Source organism: Biomphalaria glabrata, chromosome 9 (genome assembly GCF_947242115.1).
Source record: "Biomphalaria glabrata chromosome 9, xgBioGlab47.1, whole genome shotgun sequence".
NCBI lineage: Eukaryota > Metazoa > Mollusca > Gastropoda > Planorbidae > Biomphalaria > Biomphalaria glabrata.
In genome coordinates this window covers 30,027,488-30,053,635 of record NC_074719.1, presented here as the reverse complement: position 1 = coordinate 30,053,635, position 26,148 = coordinate 30,027,488, and the positions used below count along the sequence as shown (strand labels likewise).

General features: G+C 36.3%; 1 protein-coding gene across 5 annotated transcripts in view; it reads left to right on the top strand.

The window, feature by feature from the left end:
- Positions 1–26,148, top strand: part of LOC106066792 (mechanosensory protein 2-like) — a 61,668-nt gene that overhangs the window by 2,606 nt on the left and 32,914 nt on the right. For 2 of the 5 annotated variants that reach the window (XM_056042927.1, XM_056042932.1), the window contains exon 2: positions 13,274–13,349. In XM_056042927.1, coding sequence (XP_055898902.1) covers positions 13,304–13,349 — 46 coding nt within the window. In that variant the 5' untranslated portion in view covers positions 13,274–13,303. Of the gene's footprint in view, positions 1–34; positions 320–13,273; positions 13,350–17,492; positions 17,603–18,569; positions 18,699–26,148 lie in introns of those variants that run through there. The other 3 variants (XM_056042929.1, XM_056042930.1, XM_056042931.1) reach the window with 3 other exon arrangements.

Here is a 26,148-nt window from a genome sequence, read left to right as displayed (position 1 = left end):
ACAAATTTACATAGAATGATAGATCTAAATCTAGAATCTACTTTTATCTAGATTTAGTCTATCTAGACCTACATTAGCTAGATCTAAATCTAGACTAGAATTGATCGAGACCTAGCATTATAGATCTAGTAGGCCCATATAGATCTAGGGCTAGGGCTCTAGGCCTACTTACTTAATCAGATATCAGAGTCTAGGACTAGATCTAGATTAGAAGAGCCTAGAGCTAAATGTTGATAGTCTGGATGACATACATTACAAGAGCATTTCAGAGGAATACTTGAGGTTGATCTCAACCTCAGGACTACAGGATGATGATCCTGTGAGTAACTGGAGCCAGCTAAAAACAATACTTCAGGACGTGACAGCCAAAGTTGTGGGGTGCCTAAAACAAAAAACTAAAAAAACCTTAACAAAGCACCTTGCTCTGATGGCCTTCTGGCTGAGATATAATATATTTAAAATGAGAAGTGTTGCTTTAAATGACTTGTTCACTCTAAGCTGGTAGAAGTTAGTTGTTTCACCTGACCTTAAAGATACTGTTATCATATAGACCTAGACAAAAAGAGTGACAAATCTAACTGCTTCAACTATTGAGGCATTATACTTCTGTCAGTAGCAGGAAAGATCTTTGCATGATTCTTGCTTACTTGCTTGATCAACTAACCAACTCTTTAGTGTTGAGAGCCGATTTGGCTTAAGAGCTGGTAGTGGTACATCTGAAATGATATTTGTTTTGCAAATAATAATAATAAGGCTAGTCTTCAAGTCCGAAGATCAGTGAGGAATGCAGTATTTCCCGTGACTGCGCAGTCCCAGCTGTGATCTACATATTTTGCCACATCCAGGGCAAGCATAACCATTGTTCGCAGGTGGTCGATTTAGATTTTCTTTTCGCCATAGATCTGCGTTTGTCCTCGGCAGCAGATTTTCTTTTGGTCTCAAATGTGTATCCTTCGGCCTTCGTGAGTGACCTCCAGCTGTCTCGTTCTGAGGCTGCATGCAACCAGGTGCTCTCTTCTATGTCAGCCAAGGAAAGTTGACGCCTAAGCTGGTCTTTGTAGTGTTTCGGTGGGGCGCCTCTCTAATGTTGACCGCCTTTTAGCTCAACAAAACGACTGCCTTTGGCATACGTTTGTCTCCCTTATGGGATACGTGCCCTACACAGCGTATTTGTCGGACCAAATGAAGTCCCTCTATACTGTTCATACCGCTGTTTGTAGTGCGGGCTTGCCACCATATGTCCATGATGTTTTGCAAAAATTGTAAGAAAAATGCAGAGAGCAGAACTTAAACCTATACGCTGTCTTTGTGGACCTCACCAAAGCTTTCGACATGGTCAGTTGCGATGTCTTATGGAGGATTTTGACAGGTTTCGGATGCCCACCTTTGTGCCTATCTTCTCAAGCGCTTCATGTGTGACAGAAAGGAAAAAAAAAAAGAAACATAAGTATGTTAAAAAAAAATTATATGTGATTGTGAAAAGCTTACAAGATATATTTAGAATAAAAGTAAATATATGAACTTGAAATATTCATACATACATAACATAAGATTGTTGGGTGTTATTTTGTAATTTTTATGTTAAAAAAAAAATTACACAATGATTCAATTAAATACTAGTATTTAAATATCAATCAACATTATAGAATAACAAAGTATTAACAAAACTTATCATATAAAAAAATACTTAACAAATCAATGCAAGTAACAAAATCATATCACAAAACATCTTGACATATAAAGAAAAATTACAAAATCAATGAATGATAGAATAATACACTCTTTGTATCAGGTTGTAAATGAAAACAAATTTCTACGACTGAAAATAAAATAGCAAGTGTAATTTGTAATTACATTTTCTTACAATGGATATAAAAGTACAGATTATGTTTTCTTACAACAGACATAAAAAGTAAAGTATCTCATTGTCACAAATCATTCCCATTTCATATTTCTGGATAAAATATCAGCCAATAGATTGTTAGTACCAGAAATGTACTTAACATCAAAGTGATAGTTCCATTGAAAAAAGTGCCTGCCTCTGAAACTTAGAACTATTTAATTTCTTCTTGTGCAGAGCTAAGAGAGTTTTATAATCACTTTCTACAACAAAATAACTACCCAGTAGAAATCTATGTAATCTCTGAATTTCCCATACATCTGCCAAACATTCCTATTCTACAATGGGATATTATATTCTTTTCAGTTTTATTGAGCTTTCTACTGGCATACTGTATGAGTTTGTCATGTATCCCGTGCATAAGACATGCACTTTAGATGCATCAGTCCTTCAAATGAATGGTAAAATGTATATCTGGTATAGTTAGTCTTTATTAGTTCTTTAGAGAATAGTGACTTGAGTTCTTGAAAAGATTTGTCACACTCTTTTGTCTATTTAACCTGGTTTGATGCAGTTTTCTTCCTTAAATCTGTTTTATGGAGTTGTTAAGATAGAAAAATTCTCATTGATTTTACTGTAATAATTACACAAATTCATAAATGTTCTCACTTGTTTCTTGGTCTATGGAATGTTGATATCTAGAATCTTTTTTAAAATTAGTTTCTATTAGTGTTACTGAACCCTTAGAAATATTATTACCCAAGAATGTAATAGAGTCAGTACCAAAGACTAATTTGTATGTTGAGATTGTTAACTCTTTTTCTCCTATGTGACGATACCAGCGTTGATTCCACCAGAATGTGGTAAATAATTACGGAGAGAAAGAGTTAAACCATGATGTTTCAATGTACCTGAAAAGGAAAAATTTCTTTAAATCTTGTATATGTTCTTGCTACTTGTTGCTGTAAACACAAATATCATCAATATAATGAATGACATTTAGGCAATCTTCCAATAGTAATCTCCTATCTTTAATAGAGGTACTGGTAGCATTCATCTGTCCATTAGGCACCACTTTCCAGTGGTATAATCCATTATGTCTTGAATGCAGTAAAATGTTGACATCTTTTACTTAAAATGGTATCTGAAAACTTCTCTTCCTAAATCGCATTTAGAAAAAATGGAGTTCTATAGTTTTAAAACCAAACCTTTTGGATTAGGTAAAGGTTCTTCATCAAACTTTGTGTGACTGTTGATTACTCAATAGTCACAACACAATCTAATTTTACTATTGGCTTGATAACACATAGGATTGGAGATGAATATGGAGAAGCTGATCTTTGAATCATTTTTTGTCTTGTTACAGTAATTCATTAATTTCTTGTTCAACATCCTCTCTGTAATGGATTGGTTTTGAGCTTTCAATGTTTTATCTGAATCCAATATACAGTCTTTTTGTAATCACATCTTGATATTTACTGTTTCAGAATATTGCTTTTATAACAAAATCATAGTTTAGACATGATGTGGAATTTCATTTTGAATAGTAATTTCATCTATGATGGTTTGAAATTGATCAAGTGGTTCAAAAAATTCTCTTAAAAGCTCAATGTGTGATATTTCCTTTCAGAATTGTTAATGGAAACAAGATAATCAACAGGTGTTCATTTTTTAACTATACATCTAATATGGACCTTGAAATGAACATTGTCTCTTGTTGGGTTTATCTGATCACTTGATATGATTTGTCACCAGCTATCTCTAAGTTTTCCTGAGCCATTTCAGTTACATATAAGATTGCATCTCTTGACTTAGTAACCAAATCATACATGTTTCCTGCCTTGAAGATTCTTCTTGTAGAAGAGTAATTTCAATAGATTTTTAGGATTACCTCCAAATAAAATTTGAAAGGCGAAAAATGATATGTGTATGTAGTGTTTCTCTATAAAAGAATAAAATCATTTGTTAATAGATATGCCAGTCTGGTGGATGATCCCTTGAAGTTTTGAAAATCACCTTTTTGACAGTTTGATTGAAGTGTTTACATATTATATACCATTGGTGAGAGATGGTAAATTGATTTAAAGCGGTGTTCAATACTGAGTAATTTTTCTGGGCATTCTGAAATTCTGATTGGACTCTGATTCTGACTTCCATTATCTGAAATGATGAAACTGGTAAATCCAAATTTAGTGAAGAACTGAATCAAAGGTTTGTAAACTTGTTTTATTGTTATGGTTCTCAAAGGAGTCACTTCATGATATCTGAAAGCACTATCAATGATGGTTAGAGCATATTTTTGACCTTCTGATGAAGTATGGGGCATAGGTCCTATGATGTCAATGGATACTTTTTCAAGGGGTAGGGAAGCTTTATCAGTTTTCTGTAATGGGGATTTATATTATAGGATTGAGTTATTGACAAGGTTTACAACCTTTGATAAATAATTTGATATCATTTTGAATTCCTGGCTAAGAGAGATTTTGACTGATTCTTTGAAAGGTTCTCCTATTTCCAGTATGAGCAGCATAAGGAGATGTATGACCACCATGTAATAAGTCCTTTCTAAGTATTTGTGGTACCAAAAATTGTTGAAGTTTAGTATTTTCAGTAATGAATAATCTAATGAGGACATCATTTTTAACTTTGAATTGGATTCTTTTGTTAGAAGTTTTGACAACAGGTCCATAATACTTGGATATGTTGGATCTTGTTTTTGATGTGTAGTCAATTTTTCTCTTGTCAAGGTCTGTAATGTTAAATCATCATTAGGCTGTTCACTGGTATTTTGGACTTGCTCAATCAGAATATTTGATTGTTAATTGGTGTTTTCTTCTTTATTAATGGCACCAATGACTAATCCTTGTTCATGATGGAAGCTGACATGATTTGCTTTTTTAGTGTTTAGCCAGTTTTTAAAAATGTCATCATTGTTATTTGGAATGTTGACTATTACAAACGGAGCAATAGGTTTGCCCATCACAATAGCTGTAATAATGCCAGTTATCCATGGAGAATCAACCTGAATAACTGCAGTCTGACATTGAAGTAGATGTCCATCTCCTTAATTTACAGATTCCAATTTATACTGGTTCTGTTCAGGTAGTACTAATTTTTTTTTAGAAACAAAGTGGATGCTCCAGTGTCTCTTAGACATATGCCATTGACCATAGCTGGATAAAAGAATAATTGTTCTTTGTTACTGAGTATGTCCTACCTCTATTTCTATGTTGGGCATTGGGACCTGGAGATTCATGTCTTTTGGATTGATGAGTATTATTTGGTCAAAATAGTCTTGATGGGTAATGTTGATATTGTGACCTTTTGTTATTTTGATAAAGGTATCTGTAAAACAATCTTTTGCTAGGAGATGGTAGTTTTTGTTGCAATGTCAACAATCACTGAATATTTGAGTTTAAGTATTATGATATGTACGATTTCTCTATTGTGGTGGTAAACGTTGGTTTCTTCTTTGTACTGGTCTTGAGCTAATGGCAGCTGAAAAATGCACATTATGTTTATTCAGTTCTTTGTTGGGATGTCAATTTGGTATTGTAGTTGTATGATGGCTGTCTGGCTTTGACATATTACTCATGAGATGTTTGAGTTTCTTCTACGGGCGTATTAGATGCGTTTAAAAGTACTTAAGATCAAAACCAGGATGAAAAGACTAAGTAATACTATAAAATGGTATTCCGAACAAAATCTAACTCTCTACAAAAAACACATTGTTTTCTGTCTGGCGTTCTTGAGTCTCCTGGCCTACTTAAAGACCGCTGACGACAATCATTACATCATTCACAACCAATTGCTAACCTTTTCACTCCGTCACCATAGAAACACACACACACACACTTCTTGCAAACGCCGGTATGGGCAGTATAGGGGGACTTCTTATGGTCCGACAGTTACGATGGGCAGGGCACCTATCCCGTATGGGAGTCGAACGAATGCCAAAGGCAGTCTTTTTTGGTGCGCTAAAAATTGGTCGACGTGACAGAGGTGCCCCACGGAAGCACTTTAAAGATCAGCTTAGGCGCCAACTTACCTTAGCTGACATAGAAGAGAGCACCTGATTGCACGCGGCCTCAGAACGGGACAGCTGGAGGTTTCTCACAAAGGCCGCGGGATACACATTTGAGACCACTTCTGAGGACTAGACGGCGGAAAGAGAATCTAAATCAACAACCGGCTGACAATGGTTATGTCTGAGCTGGGTGTAAAATACTGCATTAATTTAATCTTCGGACTCAAAGACAAGCCTGTATTATTATTATAGATATCTAGATGTATAAAATCTAATAATATTTTTGTTAAAATTGCTAGTCTATAAAAATAATAGTATAATAATAATTATTATTATTATTTTCTAATAGATCTAGATCTATAACATTATATCTATTCTATACTGCACTGAAATATATATTATAGGCCTATAGTTAATAACCTTGAGGCTAATTATACTTAATAGAAAAATATGGAATTATAGAATCTGATGATATAATTTTAATTTGAACTACTAAGATTAGTGTTTTTGCACCGGCACGGCGTACTGGCACCTTTTTCAATGTGGGGAAAAACATTATTAATATTCTTGTATTTTCACTTTTTAAAATTAATTTATTAGCAGTTAAAAGTTAGGCAATCCATCACTGAGTACCGGCACTTTATTAATTTATTAGTAGTTAAAAGGCAATCCATCTATTTTTTATTATTTTTTAATTATTTTTTTTTACAAAAAAAGCACTGAATAAGATGATACTAAGATTTATATCTATGTTTGTCACAAATGCCTAGCATTCTTCTTCGTAGCCTTCTTTCATCCCTAATGAAAGGACACTTCCATTTTTCCTGTTTGGCAGAATTTTTGTGTTGTTGAATGTAAGGTACATTGTATGTGCTTCAAACCTACAGAAAAGATGTTTCTTACTCTTAAATGGCTGCAATTTCTATCTAAAAAACAGACATCAGTGAGCGCAAAAAGCACAACTGTCTTAATGTTCTAAAAAAATCGGTGTCTGATCTGCGATCAGGAAGTGCGCCTTCAATAGTAAGAATAAGTGGAGCAACCTGCCTATTGTCGGTAATAAGCTAAGTTGTCTAGATTTCTGCGGTAATAGTAAGTTCTGCTGAAAACATGTCTCTGCTGTGATATAGTAGGCCTATTTGTTGATATGTTAATGGAGTGTTTGCATTTAAACTACTCTACGATATGAATCATTAACGAAGCATTAAATGTGATTAATAGATTATATATAGTTCGTCCGTCGTGGTTCGATGATAACCACTTTTGTCATCCGGGGGGCTGAGGGCTTTGCACTGGGGTTTTGTGCCTCCTCATGTGGCTGTTGAGACCTATGTGAGCCCGCAATGATCGGCTGCACACTGGGCAGGTTATTCCAGCTGGAGCTAGTGTCATTGGGCTTGTTTTTCTCTGGCGCTTTCTTCTGCCAGCGGTGTTCTAATTTCCTCAGCAATTTGTGCGGCAGTTTTCACAGCGCGACGCCATGATGCTCTGTCATGTGTTTCTGTCTCCCAGGTGGCTGAGTTTACGCTGAATGCTTTCAGAGAAGCTTTGAGGGTGTCCCTGAAGCGTTTTCTTTGTTCGCCTTGTGAGCGCGTTCCTTCCCTTAATTGGCCACACAGGAGTCGTTTAGGGATGCGGCGGGCTTCCATTCTGCAGACGCATGGGCGTAACCAGGATTTTTTTCGGGGGGTTGCGGGGATTTTTTTCTCCCCCCCCCCCCCCCGCGATATATATATATATATATATATATATATATATATATATATATATGTGTGTGTGTGTGTGTGTATTTATAATTAATCTTTATTACATTCAGACTCTTCATTCTTTCGGAAGACGTTTATTATACCCTAGAATAGGTTCTTCAGACTACCTGCCTATTAAAGCAATGGGGTCTTGCCGCCAAGCACTATTTCCGGTATTGAAAGCATAAAAATGCATATTCTGAGGTATCTACTGTGCATTATTCTGCTATTAAAAAGTTTCATTTCAAAACTTGTGCTACTCTTACTGATTTAGATCCTCCCGCTCCTTTCGGCTCATTGGGCGGCAAGATGTTTCCACAAAAATCTGTCACTGGCAATGTCTGAAGCCTCTTCCCACCTGCTCTGAGGACCTCTATGAAAGTGTGGCGTGAAGTTTGTACCAAGATGTTCCTGTTCCTCGTAATGGCCTCCATGTCATTGCAACTCTTATTATGCGTAATTCATTTTGTCGGAATACATGTCCCGCAAACCTCATGCGACGCTCTGTCACAACCTTACCAAGGGGTCGATCCGAGTTCGGCATAGTATTTCCTTGATTGAGACCCGATCTCTATAACTGACTCCTGAAATCCGTCTTAGCCATCTTTGTTAAGCCACATTTAGTCTTTTTCTATTTTGGCAGATGACTATCCACTGCACTTTATTAATGGAGCCCAGCCACAGGTAGAAATTTTGTAACCTCTCTCGGCTACGCTCTTGGAATTAGGTGACTGTAGTTTGCTTTAGATTTTATATTGAAAAGGGAAGTTTTATCGTCAAAATCTTCTGTTGTGGGGTTTTAAACTAAATATCTCTGGATTTTTTTTAACAAATTCAAAACTCCATTTAGCTACGCTCATAGAATTTGGTGAGTGTAGTTTACTTTAGAATAATATTGAACAACGGGTTTTCAACCTCAAAACTCTCTGTAGTGGGATTTTAAACTGAAAAACATCTGGAGTGGTTTTAAACTAAAAAAAAAGGCCATCTGGAGTAGGAGGTTTAAACTCAAAACTCCCCTTTGGCTTGGCTAAGCTCAAAGAATTTTAGTGTGTAATTTACATTTTTGTTATATTGAAGAGGTATTTTCTAGCATCAAACCCAGATGAAGGGGACGGGGTAAACTTTAAACCCTCTTTGGATACGCTCATAGCATTTTGAGTGTGTAATTTGCTTTTTTTTATAGAAGGTATTTTTTCGCTTCAAACCCCGCTGTAGGGGGGTTTAAACTTAAAACCTCTTTGGTTACGCTCAAAGATTTTTGAGTGTGTAATTTGCTATTTTTTTACATTGAAGAGGTATGTTTTTAGCTTCAAACCCCACTGAAAAAAGGGGGGGGGGGTAAAACTGAAAACTCCCTTTGGCTACACTCATTGAATTTGGAGTATGTAATTTGCTTTTTTTTTATATTGAAGATGTATTTTTTAGCTTTAAGCCCCGCTGAAAGGGGGGGGGGGTAAACCCTAAACACCTTTAACTACGCTCATAGCATTTTCAGTGTGTAATTTGCTTTTTTATATTGAAGAGGGGGTTTTATAGTAAATTTCGGAGGGGGTTTTAAAATCAAATCTTCCTTAGCTATGCTCTTGGAATTTTGGGATATTCGTTTGCATTTTTGTTTTGTTTTGTTTTATAGAAAGGGAAATTTAACTGCAAAACCCCACTAAGAACGATTTTTGACAGATACGCAACAACAACTAATCCTAATAGCATTGAAAATATAAATTTAGATCTATGGTCATTTCGCTACATTCTAAAGTGGTCAAATAAATAATTACAATCAATAAAACCAAATGGATAAATTACTTTTTATTTAGAGAATAAACTACCAAGAGAAATATAGAAATGTGAACGGGAATGTGTACGAAGAACTAACTTTTTGTTGAGGGTGGAGGTGGAGTAAAAGTGCTACTAAAATTAACGGGCCCAAAATATGAGAGCGTGTATGAGTCGGGGGCACATTATGAAGTGGGGCTTTCCAAATCAAGTCACAAGTGTATGTGGGAGAAATTACGATGCGCAGGTAAAAATAAATGGGGACTCCAGAGAGCGAAAAAAGAGAGAAATAGAAGTTTTGTTGTAACAATCACACTAATTCACGGGTTAAAAAAGTATATTAGGTTCATCGTTTAAATGAGGTCAGTTTATTAAAATTCAACAAGATAAGAAAATGGTGTTACTGCCATAATAAACATTTTAATGCCTGGGAAAAATCAACGGGCGTAGCCGGTGTGTACTGTTAGTTCTATATATATTTACAAATATTATATTGTAATTTTATCATAATATGTATAGATCTATAATATAGAAATCTCTCTCTCTCTCTCTGTCTCTCTGTCTCTCTCTCTCTCTCTCTATATATATATATATATATAGCATTAGCATATATAGCATAGTGCTTTTTTAGTATAAAAGAAATAGGTGCTTGTACTCAGTGTTGGATTGCCTAACTCCCAGTTCGCAACTCGATGCAAGCTAAATCACAACTGCAAAGATACTAAATGTCTAAAAAAATTATTTTATAATTAACAACTTAAATTGTTTTATTATTACTTTATTAAACAGTTTCACATTTTTAGCGGCCCCCGTAAGGGGAAAAAGCCGCTATTAGGTTTGTGCAAAATGTCCGTCTGTCTGTCTGTCCGTCTGTCACACTCAGATCTCGAAAACTAGAAGAGATATGAAAAATATTATTTCATCATTAAATGCGGCTTGAAAAGTTTAGGTGCAACGGCTACTTTTGGTTTTCTAAAAGAAAACCGTTTAATTTATAAAATTAATTATGCAAGCGATTTTTTCATAAAAATACACCAATTCTAAAACAATTACGTAAATGTAAGGGAGGCAATGTTACAATATGCTAACAAAGATGGACAATTCTTGTGTATTTTCAGTATCACAAAGTCAAATATATTTTAAAAATGTACAGGAAATGTTTACAACAAATATAAATAATAGTTAAAGATGTTTTTTTCTGGTCAACTAGCTGCTAAAATTAAAAGAAAACATTTCTGTTTGTTTATAAAGGCTAATAATGCACTTTGTATGTAAATATCACGCACATTTTTTTAAAATGGACTTTTTATGCAGCGAATTTCGTGCAGTAGCGTAACGTCGCAACATGATCAGGTGCTAAACCAATTCCTTAAACTTTTTAAAAAAATCAGATTTTATTTATTTTTTGTTTAGTGCCCCCATCCGAATAAAAGAAGATTATTTTTGTGCGTTTTGTCTGTTGGTCGGTCTGTCCGTCACGATTAGATTAAAAAAAACTAGAACTCTAAAAGCTATTGAAAATCTGATTTACCCTTTAATGTTCCTCCCGTAACATCTCAATAGTTTTAAGTATCTAAAAATTGATTGTTCCGGATTTTTTTGTGCCAAACTAATCAACCCCAACAAATGTTTGTTTGCTCTTCTAATTTATATTACATTCAATTTCCATGCTTAAACGTTGCAAAAACACATTATCAATAATATGTTGTTCCGTTTTTTATGTAAATAGCATATTAATGCTAAATCAAAATCTCTATACTGACTTATATTTCATTAAGTGTAAAAATGTTCCGGATATTGTTTTATAAAACATGAATTATGCCTAATGATTGTTTGAAATCGCATAATTTACTAATATTACACTTATATTATTTGACAATGCATCACTATAATTTGGTTATCAATATCAAATTGTTCCGTATTTTCATCTTTAAACAAATTTTAAAAATATCGACAATAGGTTGTTCAGGGCTTTAAAAAAAAGTAATTTACTAGAATTAATTACTGAAAATTACTTTTTAGACATTTAATTTTCTTGCTGAAACATAACATAGAAGTTTTGTAATGGATAAAGAATGTTCCGGATTTTGTTTCTTACAAATCGTCGCCAGAAATTTCCGAATTTATTTAAAAATCTACTAACGCCAAATAATTGTTTGAACTCCCTCTTCTAATTAATAAACAAATAATCTTCTCATTTACGAAATAATGTTTTTACGGATTTTTATGAAAAATATTTTAACTCACTACTCTCTTACAGTACATTTAACTTTCTACCTAAAACATTAAAAAATCTAATTATCGTTAATATTATGTTCCGATTTTTAAGGAAAACAGAATCCAAACACCAAAGTAAGGTATGAAAATCTCTCCACATGGCTGTAGTACATCTAATTTTTATACGAGACCATCCAAAAAATTTAATTAACGGTATTATATTTATCTGAAATTCTTTTTCTTTTACTATTTATACAAACATCCGGAACAATCTATTATATAAACTTTTCAATTGTGTTCATACCTAAAAATTATTGCGATGTTTTGAAACGTAAAATAAAGGTTAATCAATTTTTAATAACTTTTAGTTGTTGTTTTTTTTATATGAAGATGACGGACAGACCGACTGACAGACAAAACGTAAAAACAATGCGGCTTTGATCCTCTTTAAATAAATTCTATTAGAACTCAGTGCACCAATGTCTATGAACCCTCGTTAAATATCTCGTGTAAATAAAGACATTTTTTTATGATATCGGTACTAGCCTATTGTGAGGTAATGGAATTTTTTTTTCTTTGACGTCATATGAATGGACTCTTTAAATGTAATGTTAAAAGGACGCACTCGGTGCACCAATGTCTATTAACCCTCGAAAAATTGCTCGTATTGATGAAAACATATTTTAGTCTAACTAAGCCGTGTGACGTAGTGTTTTTTTTTCCTTTGACGTCATATGGAATGAATTCTTTAAATGAAATGCTAAAAGAACGCACTCGGTGCACCAATGTCTATGAACACTCGATAAATGGCTCATATTGATGGAGGTGATTTTTAGCCTAACTAGGCCGTGTGACGTAGTGTTTTTTTTTTCCTTTGAAGTCATATGGAATGATTTTTTTTTAAAGAAATGCTAAAAGAACGCACTCGGTGCACCAAGGTCTATGAACACTCGATAAATGGCTCGTAATGATGAAGGCGATTTTTAGTCTAGGCCGTGTGACGTAGTGTTTTTTTTCCCTCTGACGTTATATGGAATTAATTCTTCAAATGAAATGAAAAAAGAACTCGGTATAGTAATGTTTATTAAGCCTCGTTATGTGACTCGCGTTTAAAAAAGGAATGATATCTTGATTTAGATCTAATCTAGATTTTTTAAACTAGATCTAGATTTTTATTACAGTATATCTAGATCTGGATTCTAATTAAAATTATTTTAGAGTCTAGATCTAGAATTTCTAGATCTAGTTTAGACTAAAATAGACTAGATTAAGATGTAGAATTTCAATTTCTAAACTTCAAGTGTAAAAAAAAAGTGTAGATTTTCATTTCCAAACGTTTTGATCAATATTGCAATGTTTTAATATACTAAAACTAATTTACTATTTTTTATTTAATTTAAATTTATGGCAAATGAATCTTTGAAACATTATTACTTTTGACCATCAAAAGTAAATCACCTCTTGAATATTATTTGCGAATATGCAGATCCGACTTCGACGGCGGCCGCGCCTTTGAGTTTGTGTAACACAAACTCTCTTTGTAATCTTGTATATTTTAATTCTTATTGCGCGCAATTTTTCTCTCTCTCTCTCTCTCTCTCTCTCTCTCTCTCTATATATATATATATATATATATATATATATATATATATATATAATATAATCTAGAATCAGATCTATAAATCATTGAAAAGAAAAATGGAAGAAGCTCCGAAAAGATCAAGTCAAGCAGGTTATAACATAGGTAAGTGATTACACTACACTACTTATTTAACTGTCGAGATCACTAATGGGATTACAACCACCAGGGCCGGCCTTGGATAATTGTAGGCTCTAGTTGAAACAATTTGGTGACCCCAAAATTATAACAAAAAAAAAAAGAATTAATACAAAAAAACAGGAAAAAAGGGGGTGGAATTTTGTGACTGTTCTTTTGCTTTATTTATTTTTTATTTTTTTTTGGAGGGGAGATTTTAATATTAAACCATCACTTGTGTCAGGGTTGTTGAGGCTAAAAAACAAACAAACATCCTCTTCTATAAAGAACAGAAAATCATAAATAATGAGTTTTGAATAAAAAAAAAATATGTGTGAACAAAGTTGAACTTAGTCATAAGCTAAGTGGGAGAGCCATGATGCTCCTGGTGCCACACGCAGAGAAGTGCCAGAAGACTTTTAAAAACATTAAAACATTAACAATTTTCTTTTTTTTTTTAAATTATTTAATTTCACATAGAACTAACTACTTATTTCATTACTTAATCTATCTTGTAAATAATTATTGTTATGCTTATTTGAATTCAATTCTACAAGAGATTTTAAGCTACGTTAAATCTGATGTATTCACCGTGTTGGATTTGGATACATAATAATCGCGGTTTTCAATGAAAATCTTTTATTTATAACAAATCTGATTCTAGAATATAATTTAATGAGCAGTAGAATAGTAAAACTGTTAGGACAAAGTGCAATCAAATAATTAGACGGTAAAAAGACATTTTTGTTTGTTTGCTACATCTAAATCTACAATCTATTTGTTTTCTTCCGTTTAGAATTATACAAGTTCTCCATTTTTGAGAGTTGTTTAGATTCTGAGCCCATCGATTCTCAAACTGTGGCGTTTTCCCCACCTCCTAGGTTGCTGAAAAATGGCGCGAAATTGTTGTTTTTTTTCAAGAACAAAAAACTATTGTAGTTGTAATCCAGATTTGAGCATTAGTCAATTAAAAATATTATTATCAATAACGTACTCAAAAAATAAATTATTACATTAAATGAAGTCGTTTCATCTACTAATTAGGACCTTTCATAATGTTTTGTGAGAAGCGTCTGTTCATAAAGATCTTGACAAAGATTCTAGTGAGTACTTTCTTACATGGCACTTAATTCAGAATTGGTTACATTTCTTCCGATTGACGTACCATCGTTCAATGGACACTTTGTTATGCAAACAATTTTGGCACAATTTTTCTGAAGACCAGTACTATGATGAAGCCCATTACGAACGTAGATGCTCAATCAACTTAAATGCCTAGGAATAGATCTCACAATTCAGCAAGTTGGCTATAGACCGAAATTCAATGAATTTCGGAGGATTACAATGCAGGAAAAAGCTTGATCCCGATGCTTACAGACATATTATATTAGATGGGGAGTTGTGAACGATTTATTTTTGGGTGGGGGTTTTGGGGGATAGCCCAATACAAGTTTGAGAGACATTGTTTTAGACCTGCGCTTTTCTTTATTGTAAAAGCTATAAATCTTGATGTTGACTATGAGAAAAAATGCTTTGCTTTCAAATAGTTCAACAAATGTTACAACGATTGGATCTTGAGCTACACCAAGTCCTATTAAGTTTGAACATTAATTGTGCACTAATTACAAACAATTCTTTGTTGAACTCCACGTATGTAATTTGAAATCAAATAGTGTGATCTACAGTTTATTGATGAAATATAATCGGACATTACTTACGTTTTGTGAAATAACCAGACAATCACTCTGCTCTAGGCATTTTTATAGTGGAATGTGGACTGTGCAGACCAAAGCCACTCCTTAGGTGTAACAGAGTTCCCCCCTCCCCCGTAAACGCTTTAAAGATCAACTCAGGCGCCATTTTGCCCTCACTGGCATAAAGGACGTAGCTGGTAAAACAGTATCTACATAGCTAAAAACTTTCGACATTAGCTCTCGATGAGATATAATATATCATTTGTGGAGTCAAATAAAGTTCCTATTTTTATTCTTTTGATGCCACTTATTCGTTAATTTTCTGTGTATCCTAGAAGAGGAATAAACTCATTTTGAAATTGTGGTGATAAGTATGACTAGTTCTTGGCGTTATCATGATACCGGATTTAAATAATGAATTGATAGTAGTGACACATTTTCTTCTTCTTCTTCTTCTTCTAGCCAGCTTTATTGCTGCTGAGCTGTGAGCTCTTTTGCAGACTGTGCCAAGGAAAAAAAGTGTGCTGTTTTCTTCAGCTGTTCAGCACTACCGTAAAGGGTGTTGGTTATGTTGGGCTGTAGTGGAAGTAGGGTCTGCCTAAGGTGGATTAGGGAGGGGCATTCAAAGAGGATATGGTTTACGGTTTCAAAGGGGTGGGTGAAATGTCTGCAAAGGGGTAGTTGTGTGGAGTTTATTTTGTTCAGGTGGTAATTTAATAGTGGTGTGTGTCCTGTTCTTAGTTGGAAGATTGTAGATTGTTCTTTGCGGGGGAGGAAGTTAATACTGTCCAGTTTGTTAGGCGTAGTCATTTCTCTGTACATGGCTCTGCCTGTGTTTCCTGATGCCCATTGGTTGAGCCACTCCTCTTTGTGATTGTTGACTAACATTGACCTTAGGGTGAGGTAGTTAACAGGTCTATCTGGTTGTTCCATAGATGAACCTGCCTTTGATAGCTTATCTGCCTTTTCATTTCCCATGATGCCAATGTGTCCAGGGATCCACTGTAGTGTAATATTGATATTTAATTTTGATATCATCTGGTGGATTATCACACTGAGTGTTGTCAACTCTCTTGGGCTGTTTGAGGTGCTGCTGTTAAGTGCTTGCAGAGTAGATTGGGAGTCTGTAAAGACAACAATATCTGATGGTGGTTGCACTCCTTCATATAATTTGTTTTCCACTGTCTGGAGTGCTATGGTAATTGCCTCAATTTCGGCTTGGAAGTTTGAGCAGTAATCACCACAGGGTGCGCTTATCTCAAAGTGTTTATTTTTAGGGAAGACCAGGAAGGCACCAAGACCGGCATTGATGGTAGCTTTGAAAGCCGATCCGTCTGTATAAATATGGATAGCTGTTTTTTGATAGCTTTCGATTGTTTCAAGCGTGCCTACTTTGAGCTCCAGTGGATTTGATTCTTTTGTTAAGGTGTTATTTAGTAAATGTTTTTTGATGGTTGGTTGTTTGTAGTTTAGTCCGGGTGTAATGTTTGAAAACCTGGTAATTTTTTCTCTGTTATTGGGTAGGTGGTGTTTTAGGGCTAGTTCGTCAGTAAGTTGGATCAGAGTCCTTTGCTTTTTTTGGTTGTTTTTCCTATTTCTCTGTGTTAGTAATTTATTTGGATGATCGTCCTCCAACCTTCTGTATCTCTCAATAGCTTCTAATGCTGCTCTGTTGCGCCTTAACTTAAGAGGTTCAATATTGGAGTCTATTTCACAGGCTGCTGTGGGAGTAGTTCTCATACCTCCACTAATTAACCGCAAGGCTTGGTTTTGGATTGTATCTAATGATGATTGATAGGTTTTGTTGGCAGCTACTTGTATGGAGAGACAGTTATCCATTACAGATTTGACATATCCAGTGTATAACTGTCTTAAGGTTTTCTTTTCAGCTCCCCAGGATGTTCCTGCTAGGTGTTTTATTATGTTTAATCTTTGTGATGCCTTTTCTTTTAAATCTGCCATAAAGTGTTTTAGAGACAGTCTTTGGTCTAGTTCTTGGCGTTATCATGATACCGGATTTAAATAATGAATTGATAGTAGTGACACATTTAAATAACGATAATTGTTTTTAATATTTGTAGGCCTGCCAACTCGAGGTTTTACAATCTTTTGTCACCTCCTTGTAGAGGAAGAATGAGTATAATCCTATACTTGATGCAGGGTCATATTAGTTACCGATTTAGGATTGAATTTTAGAACAATCAAAAACACCACGGAGCATTCGTAAAACAGTATATTAATTTGTAGAAGTGAAATTATTGTATATATTTTAGTCGAGAAATACATTCGAATGTTATTTGTGTTGTATCTTTATGGTCCGCCGAAACTCTCATTTGGTATGCGTACCGACGTACAACCAGCGTGAGCCTGCCCGCTCTAGCTTCACTGCGTGCGTTCAGCTGGTGTCTAAATACCTCATATAATTAGTAGAATAGATCTAGATCTAGAGCTCGATGCTCCATTACTTTAATCTTTTACATAGTGTACGTTAGAATAGAGCTAGACTTTTGATGCTTGAAATTAATATTTAATATCTACAGAATTCGTGTGTGTTTTTTTTTCTTTACTGCATTTTAGCTATTTATCCCTAATAATTGTATTATATTTGTAATAAAAAAAAATAAAACGTTTGAACTAGACTACGGTATTTGAATACTTTCATGGACAGGTTGGACTCATTCTATGTAGACACTTTGAAACATGAACAAAATTATTGACACTTTAAAAAACGTCCAATGTGATTCACATTTATTCTGTGTATTCTCTCGGCTTCCAGTGTTCCTTTTTTTTTCTTCTTTGTAGTTGATATCGTGAAAGTGGACGTACGTTTGCCTTTACCATTTCTCTGACCCTAGCCTAGCCTACCCGTTAGACGCTTGGAAAACCTGCTCAAAGGATTAGCTACTCACGATTTGTTTTTGACACCACTAGTCTCTTCCGTTATTTGATGCTGTCAGTCCATCGTTTGTGTGTGTGTGTGTGTGTGTTTGCGTGCTTCTCTCTCCTCCCCCCCCCCCCCACGTTTGTTTAGTTAAACGTGTGACAACTGTGTATTTGGAACTGGTTCACATTTAGATCTCGTCACGATGATGCAGCTTCCTAGAGCATCTCGTTCTGTGCTATGAGTCCTGTACGATAATAAGGATATCAAGCTCAACTTAAAGCCTTAGCCTTCAACGCTTTCTACTACAACACAAAGGAGCTGGCTTACTATTTTGCTATCAAAATAAGAAATGGTTGTTTGACCTTTCCCTCCCTCTTAATCAAAGGAGTTGCATACTTCTGTTCGGTATAATGCAACTTTGTTTCCTTCGCAAGTTTTTGTTTGTTTGGTTTCAGTTAGAAAACACTTTTTCCTAGTGTACTACATATTTTGAGTGTAATAATTTAATAGCATTGTTCTATAGTCGTCTAAGTTTTAATTTTGACTGAAGTCTTTGATTAAAGCATAAAAAGTACTGTGCATTTCTATGTAATATTAAGGAAATAATTTATTTTTTTTTATATACGGTAGTTCATGTAATGATTCTATAGTTAACAACATTAGATATTTAGCAGGGCATCAAAGCCACTTCTACTTTGAAGTTCACACTATTCATCATGGAATTTGTTAGCGATACTCCCAAGGATGAGGCTGGTAATGGTAAGTTTAAATTGAATGATTTTATTTGCCAAACTCGTTAGTAAATCAATAATATTGAATATTACCAAATGAAGAGTATATGTCAATAACCGGATAGTAATATTTATTATTATTATTATTTTTAAAATAAGGAAAATGTATTAGAATAACAAAAAAAAAAGACCTGAGGTTTTATATGGACTGATAAATATCTTTCAGTTTATTCAATTCAGTGTAAGAGTTTTAGACTTCTTCAGCAAAACAAAACAATTAAAACGATGGTAGAAGGATTTAGACTGCTTAAAATCCTCTGATAATAGAAATCATGCTATTTAATATTTCTCTTGTTTATCAGCCATTAGCCAGTTTGATGTTCTCTACTATTAAACTATTGATGATCACGTTGACTTGCTATGCTACTGGCTGCATCAAGTTGTGCAGAGAATATAATATTACATAGGAGTCAGGTTTTCTATTTCACCTATCACAAGACTGAAGGTTTTTCTATTTCACCTATCACAAGACTGAAGGTTTTTCAATTTCACCTATCACAAGACTGAGGGTTTTCTATTTCATCTATCACAAGACTGAAGGTTTTTCTATTTCAGCTATTACAAGACTGAGGGTTTTCTATTTCATCTATCACAAGACTGAAGGTTTTTCTATTTCAGCTATTACAAGACTGAAGGTTTTTCTATTTCACCTATCACAAGACTGAGGGTTTTCTATTTCATCTATCACAAGACTGAAGGTTTTCTATTTCATCTATCACAAGACTGAAGGTTTTTCAATTTCACCTATCACAAGACTGAGGGTTTTCTATTTCATCTATCACAAGACTGAAGGTTTTTCTATTTCAGCTATTACAAGACTGAAGGTTTTTCTATTTCAGCTATTACAAGACTGAAGGTTTTTCTATTTCAGCTATTACAAGACTGAAGGTTTTTCTATTTCAGCTATCACAAGACTGAGGGTTTTCTATTTCATCTATCACAAGACTGAAGGTTTTTCTATTTCAGCTATTACAAGACTGAAGGTTTTTCTATTTCACCTATCACAAGACTGAAGGGTTTTCTATTTCACCTATCACAAGACTGAAGGTTTTCTATTTCACCTATCACAAGACTGAAGGTTTTCTATTTCACCTATCACGAGACATAAGGTTATTTATTTTACCTATCACAAGACTGAAGGTTTTCTATTTCACCTATCACAAGACTGAAGGTTTTCTATTTCACCTATCACGAGACATAAGGTTATTTATTTTACCTATCACAAGACTGAAGGTTTTCTATTTCACCTATCACAAGACTGAAGGTTTTCTATTTTACCTATCACAAGACTGAAGGTTTTCTATTTCATCTATCACAAGACTGAAGGTTTTCTATTTTACCTATCACAAGACTGAAGGTTTTCTATTTCATCTATCACAAGACTGAAGGGTTTTCTATTTTACCTAGTCCCGATACATGACGTTAAACTGCGCCCCTCTTTCATTAGCATTTTTTGGAGCTCAAAAGTGCCCTACTTCTTTTCTATCATTGTGTCTGCCTCCTCTTTTCCTCAGTCTGCCTTCGTTACCCATCACTCTGTCTCCTTATCTTTAAAATCTCACTACGTCTTAGACCAGTCCGTTTGCTGTGGACTGCGACGGGTAAGGGGGGATAAAGAGATCCTGGTATTTGAATGCGTGACTATCCGAGGTAAAACCACCACAACACAGTACTTTGGCTCTAAGTTCCCCTAGACCTGAGGCCCAGATGGCCCTCTCAGGGTCAACCGGCTGGTCACGCTGAGTTACCAGCATAAGGTCATCGACCTATGCAGGAGGGTAGTGGCTGGAGTGTCGATCAGGGAGCAGCTGTATCGGACACATGTCCGATGCAGCAGCTGACTGAGTATAGCACCTGTGTAGACCTGGCAGGCTCATTCTGGACGTCCGAGTGACTCGTCCCCTCGTTGGACTCGATGGCGGATGGGGAGCACAGGTGCCAAATTACTACTAATGTCCATGGACAAAAAAAAAAAAACAAACAAAAAAAAACCCCTACTTGCCCCAGATTTGTGTCTGGGCAAGAGGTGAAGAGTAGAGGCAAAAAAGAGGAGGCCACAAGAAGCTGGTGGTCAGATGCACAGAAGAGGGGAAAACCTGACAAAGATGGGCCCTTTTCTCATCTACAAGGGACTTAAGTCAGTAGTGTTAGAGCCCAAGAGTGTATCTAAGCTGCACAAGTCGTCAGAACTTCTCGTAGAAGTTGATAGTAAGATACACTCTGATGAGCTTATACAAAGCAGAAGATTCTTTGATCTCCAAGTGGAAGTCATGCCACACAAGAGTCTGAACACCAGCAGAGGTGTAATCAGCTCTAGAGACCTGTTGGAATGTTCCGAGAAGGAAATAGTGAAGGGAATTGAACGAGTCACCCATGCGGCGATGATGCCCGGCGCATTACCAGGCGCATGGATGGTGAGGAGGTCAAAACCGCCACTATTATCCTCACATTCGGAACTAGGACACCGCCAGAGTATGTGAAGGCAGGATACCTACGAGTTCCAGTGAGGCCCTACATACCTAACCCCATGAGGTGCTTCAAGTGCTAGGGTTATGGACACGGCGCGGTAGTCTGAAAGAGGAACACTGTGTGTACCAGATGTGCTGGAGAGGGTCATAAGGACAAGGGCTGCACAGCCCAGTTCAAATGCCCAAACTGTCACACTGGCCACTCAGCCTACTCCAGGGACTGCCCTGTATGGAAACAGGAGGTTGCCGTGCAGGAGTACAAGGCAAGAAATGGATGTACCTTCAGCCAGGCGAAATCGGCTGTATTGGCCCTACCCATGGGCCAATTTGGCTTGACAAAGACCTACGCCCAGGTTGTGGCTAAGACAGGAAGATCCATAGCCACACAGACGCATACATGGACACCGCCAAAGAACACACCTCCGAAGAGACATGAAAGCCCTGTTGTCATCCTAAAGAACAGGTTCTCTGCTCGCTGATGAGAGCATGGAGACTGAGCATCGTGTCAAAGCCAACACTCCGGGAAAACCCGGATACATAATGTCTGACACAGGTTCTCCTCAGATAACCCAGCCAAACACCCCAACTTCTACTGAATTAGAGGTTGACCAACTCCCTAATGGGAGAAATCAAAGCGGAGAGGATGCCCGAGGTGAGGGAGGAGGAAATGACCTCCACTCTAACCAGAGGGATCTCCCCTCTCCAGTCAGAAAGACTTCCCCCAAAAGGGGGTTGTCCTCCTCTCAATCCAAACCCAAGAATAAAAAACCAAGGTTACTGGAATAAAAGGGAAACCCCTCCGGGGGCCTCCCAAGGCCTAATAGCTCCAAGTAGGTCATTTAGAATAAGCCATGGATTCCAGAATTGTACAGTGGAACTGTAGAGGCCTCAAGGCCAATTATGAGGAAATGCAGCTACTGATGGACTCTGAGACTCCTGTAGCTGTCTGCTTACAGGAAACATTTCTGAAAGATAGAATCAGTTTCCGAAGCTACAGTGCTTACAGCAGGAATGTTGAGGATATAGAGAGAGCATCAGGTGGAGTCTGTATCATTGTGAAGGACAGCGTCCCCCATGAGAGGGTAGAACTACAGACCACACTACAGGCCGTAGCAGCTAGGATAACCCACAAGCCTGTATCTACCACCAGGCGCTCCATTAAACCCAACAGACATGAAGGACCTATTGAAACAACTCCCTCGGCCCTATATAATTCTTGGAGATTTCAATGCCCATAACACCATGTGGGGATCCAAAAACACTGACACAAGAGGTCGTATGCTGGAGGATATCTTCCTCCAACTTGATTTATGCATACTTAATGATGCATCACCGACCTACTTGCACCCAGGAACTGGATCTCTTACGTGCATTGACCTCATCGTTTGCGTCCCCGGACTACTGGACGACTTTAAATTGTCAGTTAGCAAAGATCTACAGGGAAGTGATCACTTCCCAATCATCATTACAAACAATCTTCCCTCATTGGGAGGACCTCAGCGGTGGAAACTGAATAAGGCCGATCGGGAACAATTCCAAAAAAAGATGCTCCGAGGATATCACAGAAAATATCCTTGATGAACAGAACCCAGCTGATACCTTTGCTAGCAAGCTACTTAGTATAGCCATGAAAGTTGTACCCCTAACCTCCGCAAATCCAAAAAGGCCTAGCAAACCATGGTTTGATACAGCTTGCAAAAGTGCTATTGGCGATAGGAAAAAACGACTGGCTGCATTTATAAAGAATCCTTCCCAGGAAAATCTAAAGCTACATGTATTCAGGATAGCCAGAGCAAAGGCTAGACAAACCATACGGTCAGCCAAAAGGAATTCCTTCTGCTAGAGCGGTTTGGAAGGCAGTAAGGCGAATCAAAGGGAAAGAATCAAATGCAATATGGCATTTGAAAAACCAAGGACGAACTGTCATGTCCCCTAGGGAAATAGCTGACTGCCTTGCATCCTTATTAGCAGATAAATCATCCACTGCACTCTACACGCCAGAATTCCAAAAAAAAAAGCCAAAACCAGGGAGGAAAGACACCCCATTGACTTCCGATCTGAGAACAATGAAAACTACAATAAACCGTTCTCGCTTGAGGAACTGAGGGACACGTTGGACAAATCACATGACACAATGCGAGGAGAAGATGAAATCCATTATCAGTTCCTCAAGCATCTTCCCGAATCGTCATTGGCAATCCTGCTAAAAAATCTATAACTGTGTATGGCAAACAGGCGCTTTCCCAAACAGCTGGAGGAAAGCTACAGTTATACCGATACCCAAACCGGGAAGAGATGGATCTGACCCAGCTAACTATCGACCAATAGCACTAACAAGCTGCATCTGCAAAACCATGGAAAGAATGATAAACAACAGACTGGTCTGGTACCTTGAAAGAAATAAAATCATCTCCAACTACCAGTGCGGATTCCGGCAGGGGCGGACAACAACTGACCACCTGGTAAGGCTGGAAGCTTTCATCAGGAATGCATTCCTTAGACGAGAAATCTGCATTGCAAGCTTTGGGGCTGATGAAGACTGACATTCCATTGGTACATAAGAGCCTAAAGCTGTTGGATCAAATAACAGCCGACCATAGGGATGTCACCTTCATCTGGATCCCCTCCCATGTGGGCATAGAGGGAAATGAAACCTCAGACAGAGAAGCAAAGAGAGCCCTAAATCAAGCAGTGTCATGAACCCTAATTTCCTGCTCGGACCTGAAACAGAGTATTGCCTCTGCCACCTATCTGTGGGAGGCTGAGACCCACAATAAACTCAGATTGTGGCGGATGTCAGGTGGCGGCCCACATCTAAGGGTCTCACAAGGCGTGGTAGCACAACCATGTCCAGACTTAGGATTGGCCACACCTACATCACGCTCTCCTTTGTGCAGAAGAGAGAGTAGCCCCCACTTTGTGAGTACTGTGACTCTCATCTCACCGTGGAACATATCCTCATTGATTGCCCCAGATACCAGGATATTAGGGTGAAATTTTTTAGAGCGCACAACTTTAAAACACTGTTCGATATAGTGTCGACCCTGGGAAGGTACTGAGCTTTGTCCGGAAGGTGTGATTTTCTACGAAGATTTGATTTGTGAAACTCTGAACATATAATATTTACAAAAGATTTTTTACTAAATTATTAAATTTTTACTACTTTTACTATTTTAACTGTGAATAGACCTTGCTTTTAATAATTTAACTGTATGGAATTTAGCCCTTGTGATATAAAGGAAGAGTAATACTTGAAGGATTACGGGCACGACATGGCCTAAATTGTGCCGATGTGTCAAAAACTCAAAACTTGAAAACACTGATTATGTCGACCTTGAGAAAATAATGAGATTTATACGGGAGAAGGTTATGACGTCTAAAATTTGATTTGAGATTGTGCAAAGTAATTGTAAATATATTCATATTTACAACAGATATTTATAAAATTGTTACTATTTGAGTTGTGAATGGACCTTATTTTTAATAACTTTGGCAGAGATTATGGGTACGACATGGCTTAAATTGTATCGATGTGCAAAACCCAAAAATATCAAATACGTTTTTCCTGCAGATATCAAGATTGTCAGCAAAATGTTGAATCTCCAATAAATGTCGAATAATTCCTTTGTGGCGTCAACACGGTTTATTCACTAATCTAGTAGTAGTTACGAATAGCTGTTGGAGGTTGTAAATGATCCTGTAGGTTGTATTGTCTCTACAATCCTAAGACTTACGCGGATTGGAAGGTACGTTTACATTTAATGCAACTCACTACTAGGATAAACTGAAGTAATATTGCGCTGAATATGAGTTCTATGCTCTCAAACACAATTTTACACAATAAATACCTCAAAGTATTCCGGTACACTTGTACAATGATAACTTGAATACAAGATTATAGTGGAACTAAAACACATTGAAGATACATGCGAACAGTAATCATCCAGTAGTGAAAAAGCGCATTCAACAATCTACTTGGAACAATGACAAATGACCAACCAATCAACCTTGTTCATATATATATATATATTTGTGCATTACACCAAACAAAAACATTATATCTATAAGAAACCAAAATGTACATTCACACCAGACTCACTCATAATTTACATGTGACAATGTTTATATCAGATTGTTCTTATTTAATGATTTGATTGCCAGGGGAACAAAAGAGTTTTTATGTCTATTTGTCTTTGCCATCGGCGTCTTGTATTTCTTTTCTGATGGTAAAATCACAAAATCCTGACACAAAGGGTGATTCTTTATTTCGAGGATCTTGTTAGCTTTATTATAGATGTTTGTCTCAAACAACTGCCCAAATGGGGTTTGTTTTTTGCCAATGATTTTACCAACAGCATTTAGGATTCTATAAAGTTTATTTTTATTTTTAATGCTCAGATTGCCATACCAGGCAGTGATATTGAAACATAAAATATTGCAGATGTGAGCGTGATAAAACATAGCCAAGGCCTTTTCGCTAACATTAAACGAGGACAGTTTTCTTAGTAATCGTAATCTTTGCTGCCCTTTTTTTGCTGATATAATCAGTATTTGCAGTAAAATTTAGCTATTGCCTATGATAATACCAAGGTATTTAAAGGTTTGCACTATTTCAATAATCTCTCCAGCTACAGAAACAATATCATTTTCCTTCTTTTCCCTACGAATATATATATATTATCAACATCTAATTTTTCGCCTCAAAACCGGACACAATAGAATGAGACAACATATGTTCCGGAAGCTCAAAATTGAAACTAGTGAAATCTACCATGTGGATTGCAACAGAGAATGCTGGCCATGTCCTTCAAAACTGCATTCTTTACCAAGAGGCACGAACAAGACACTGGCCCCAAAACACCCCATATGGAGAGCTCCCTGATTTGGAAACCACTGCGCAGTTCATCTCAGATATTGGTCTAGTCATCTGAACGCTCCAACATAAAAACA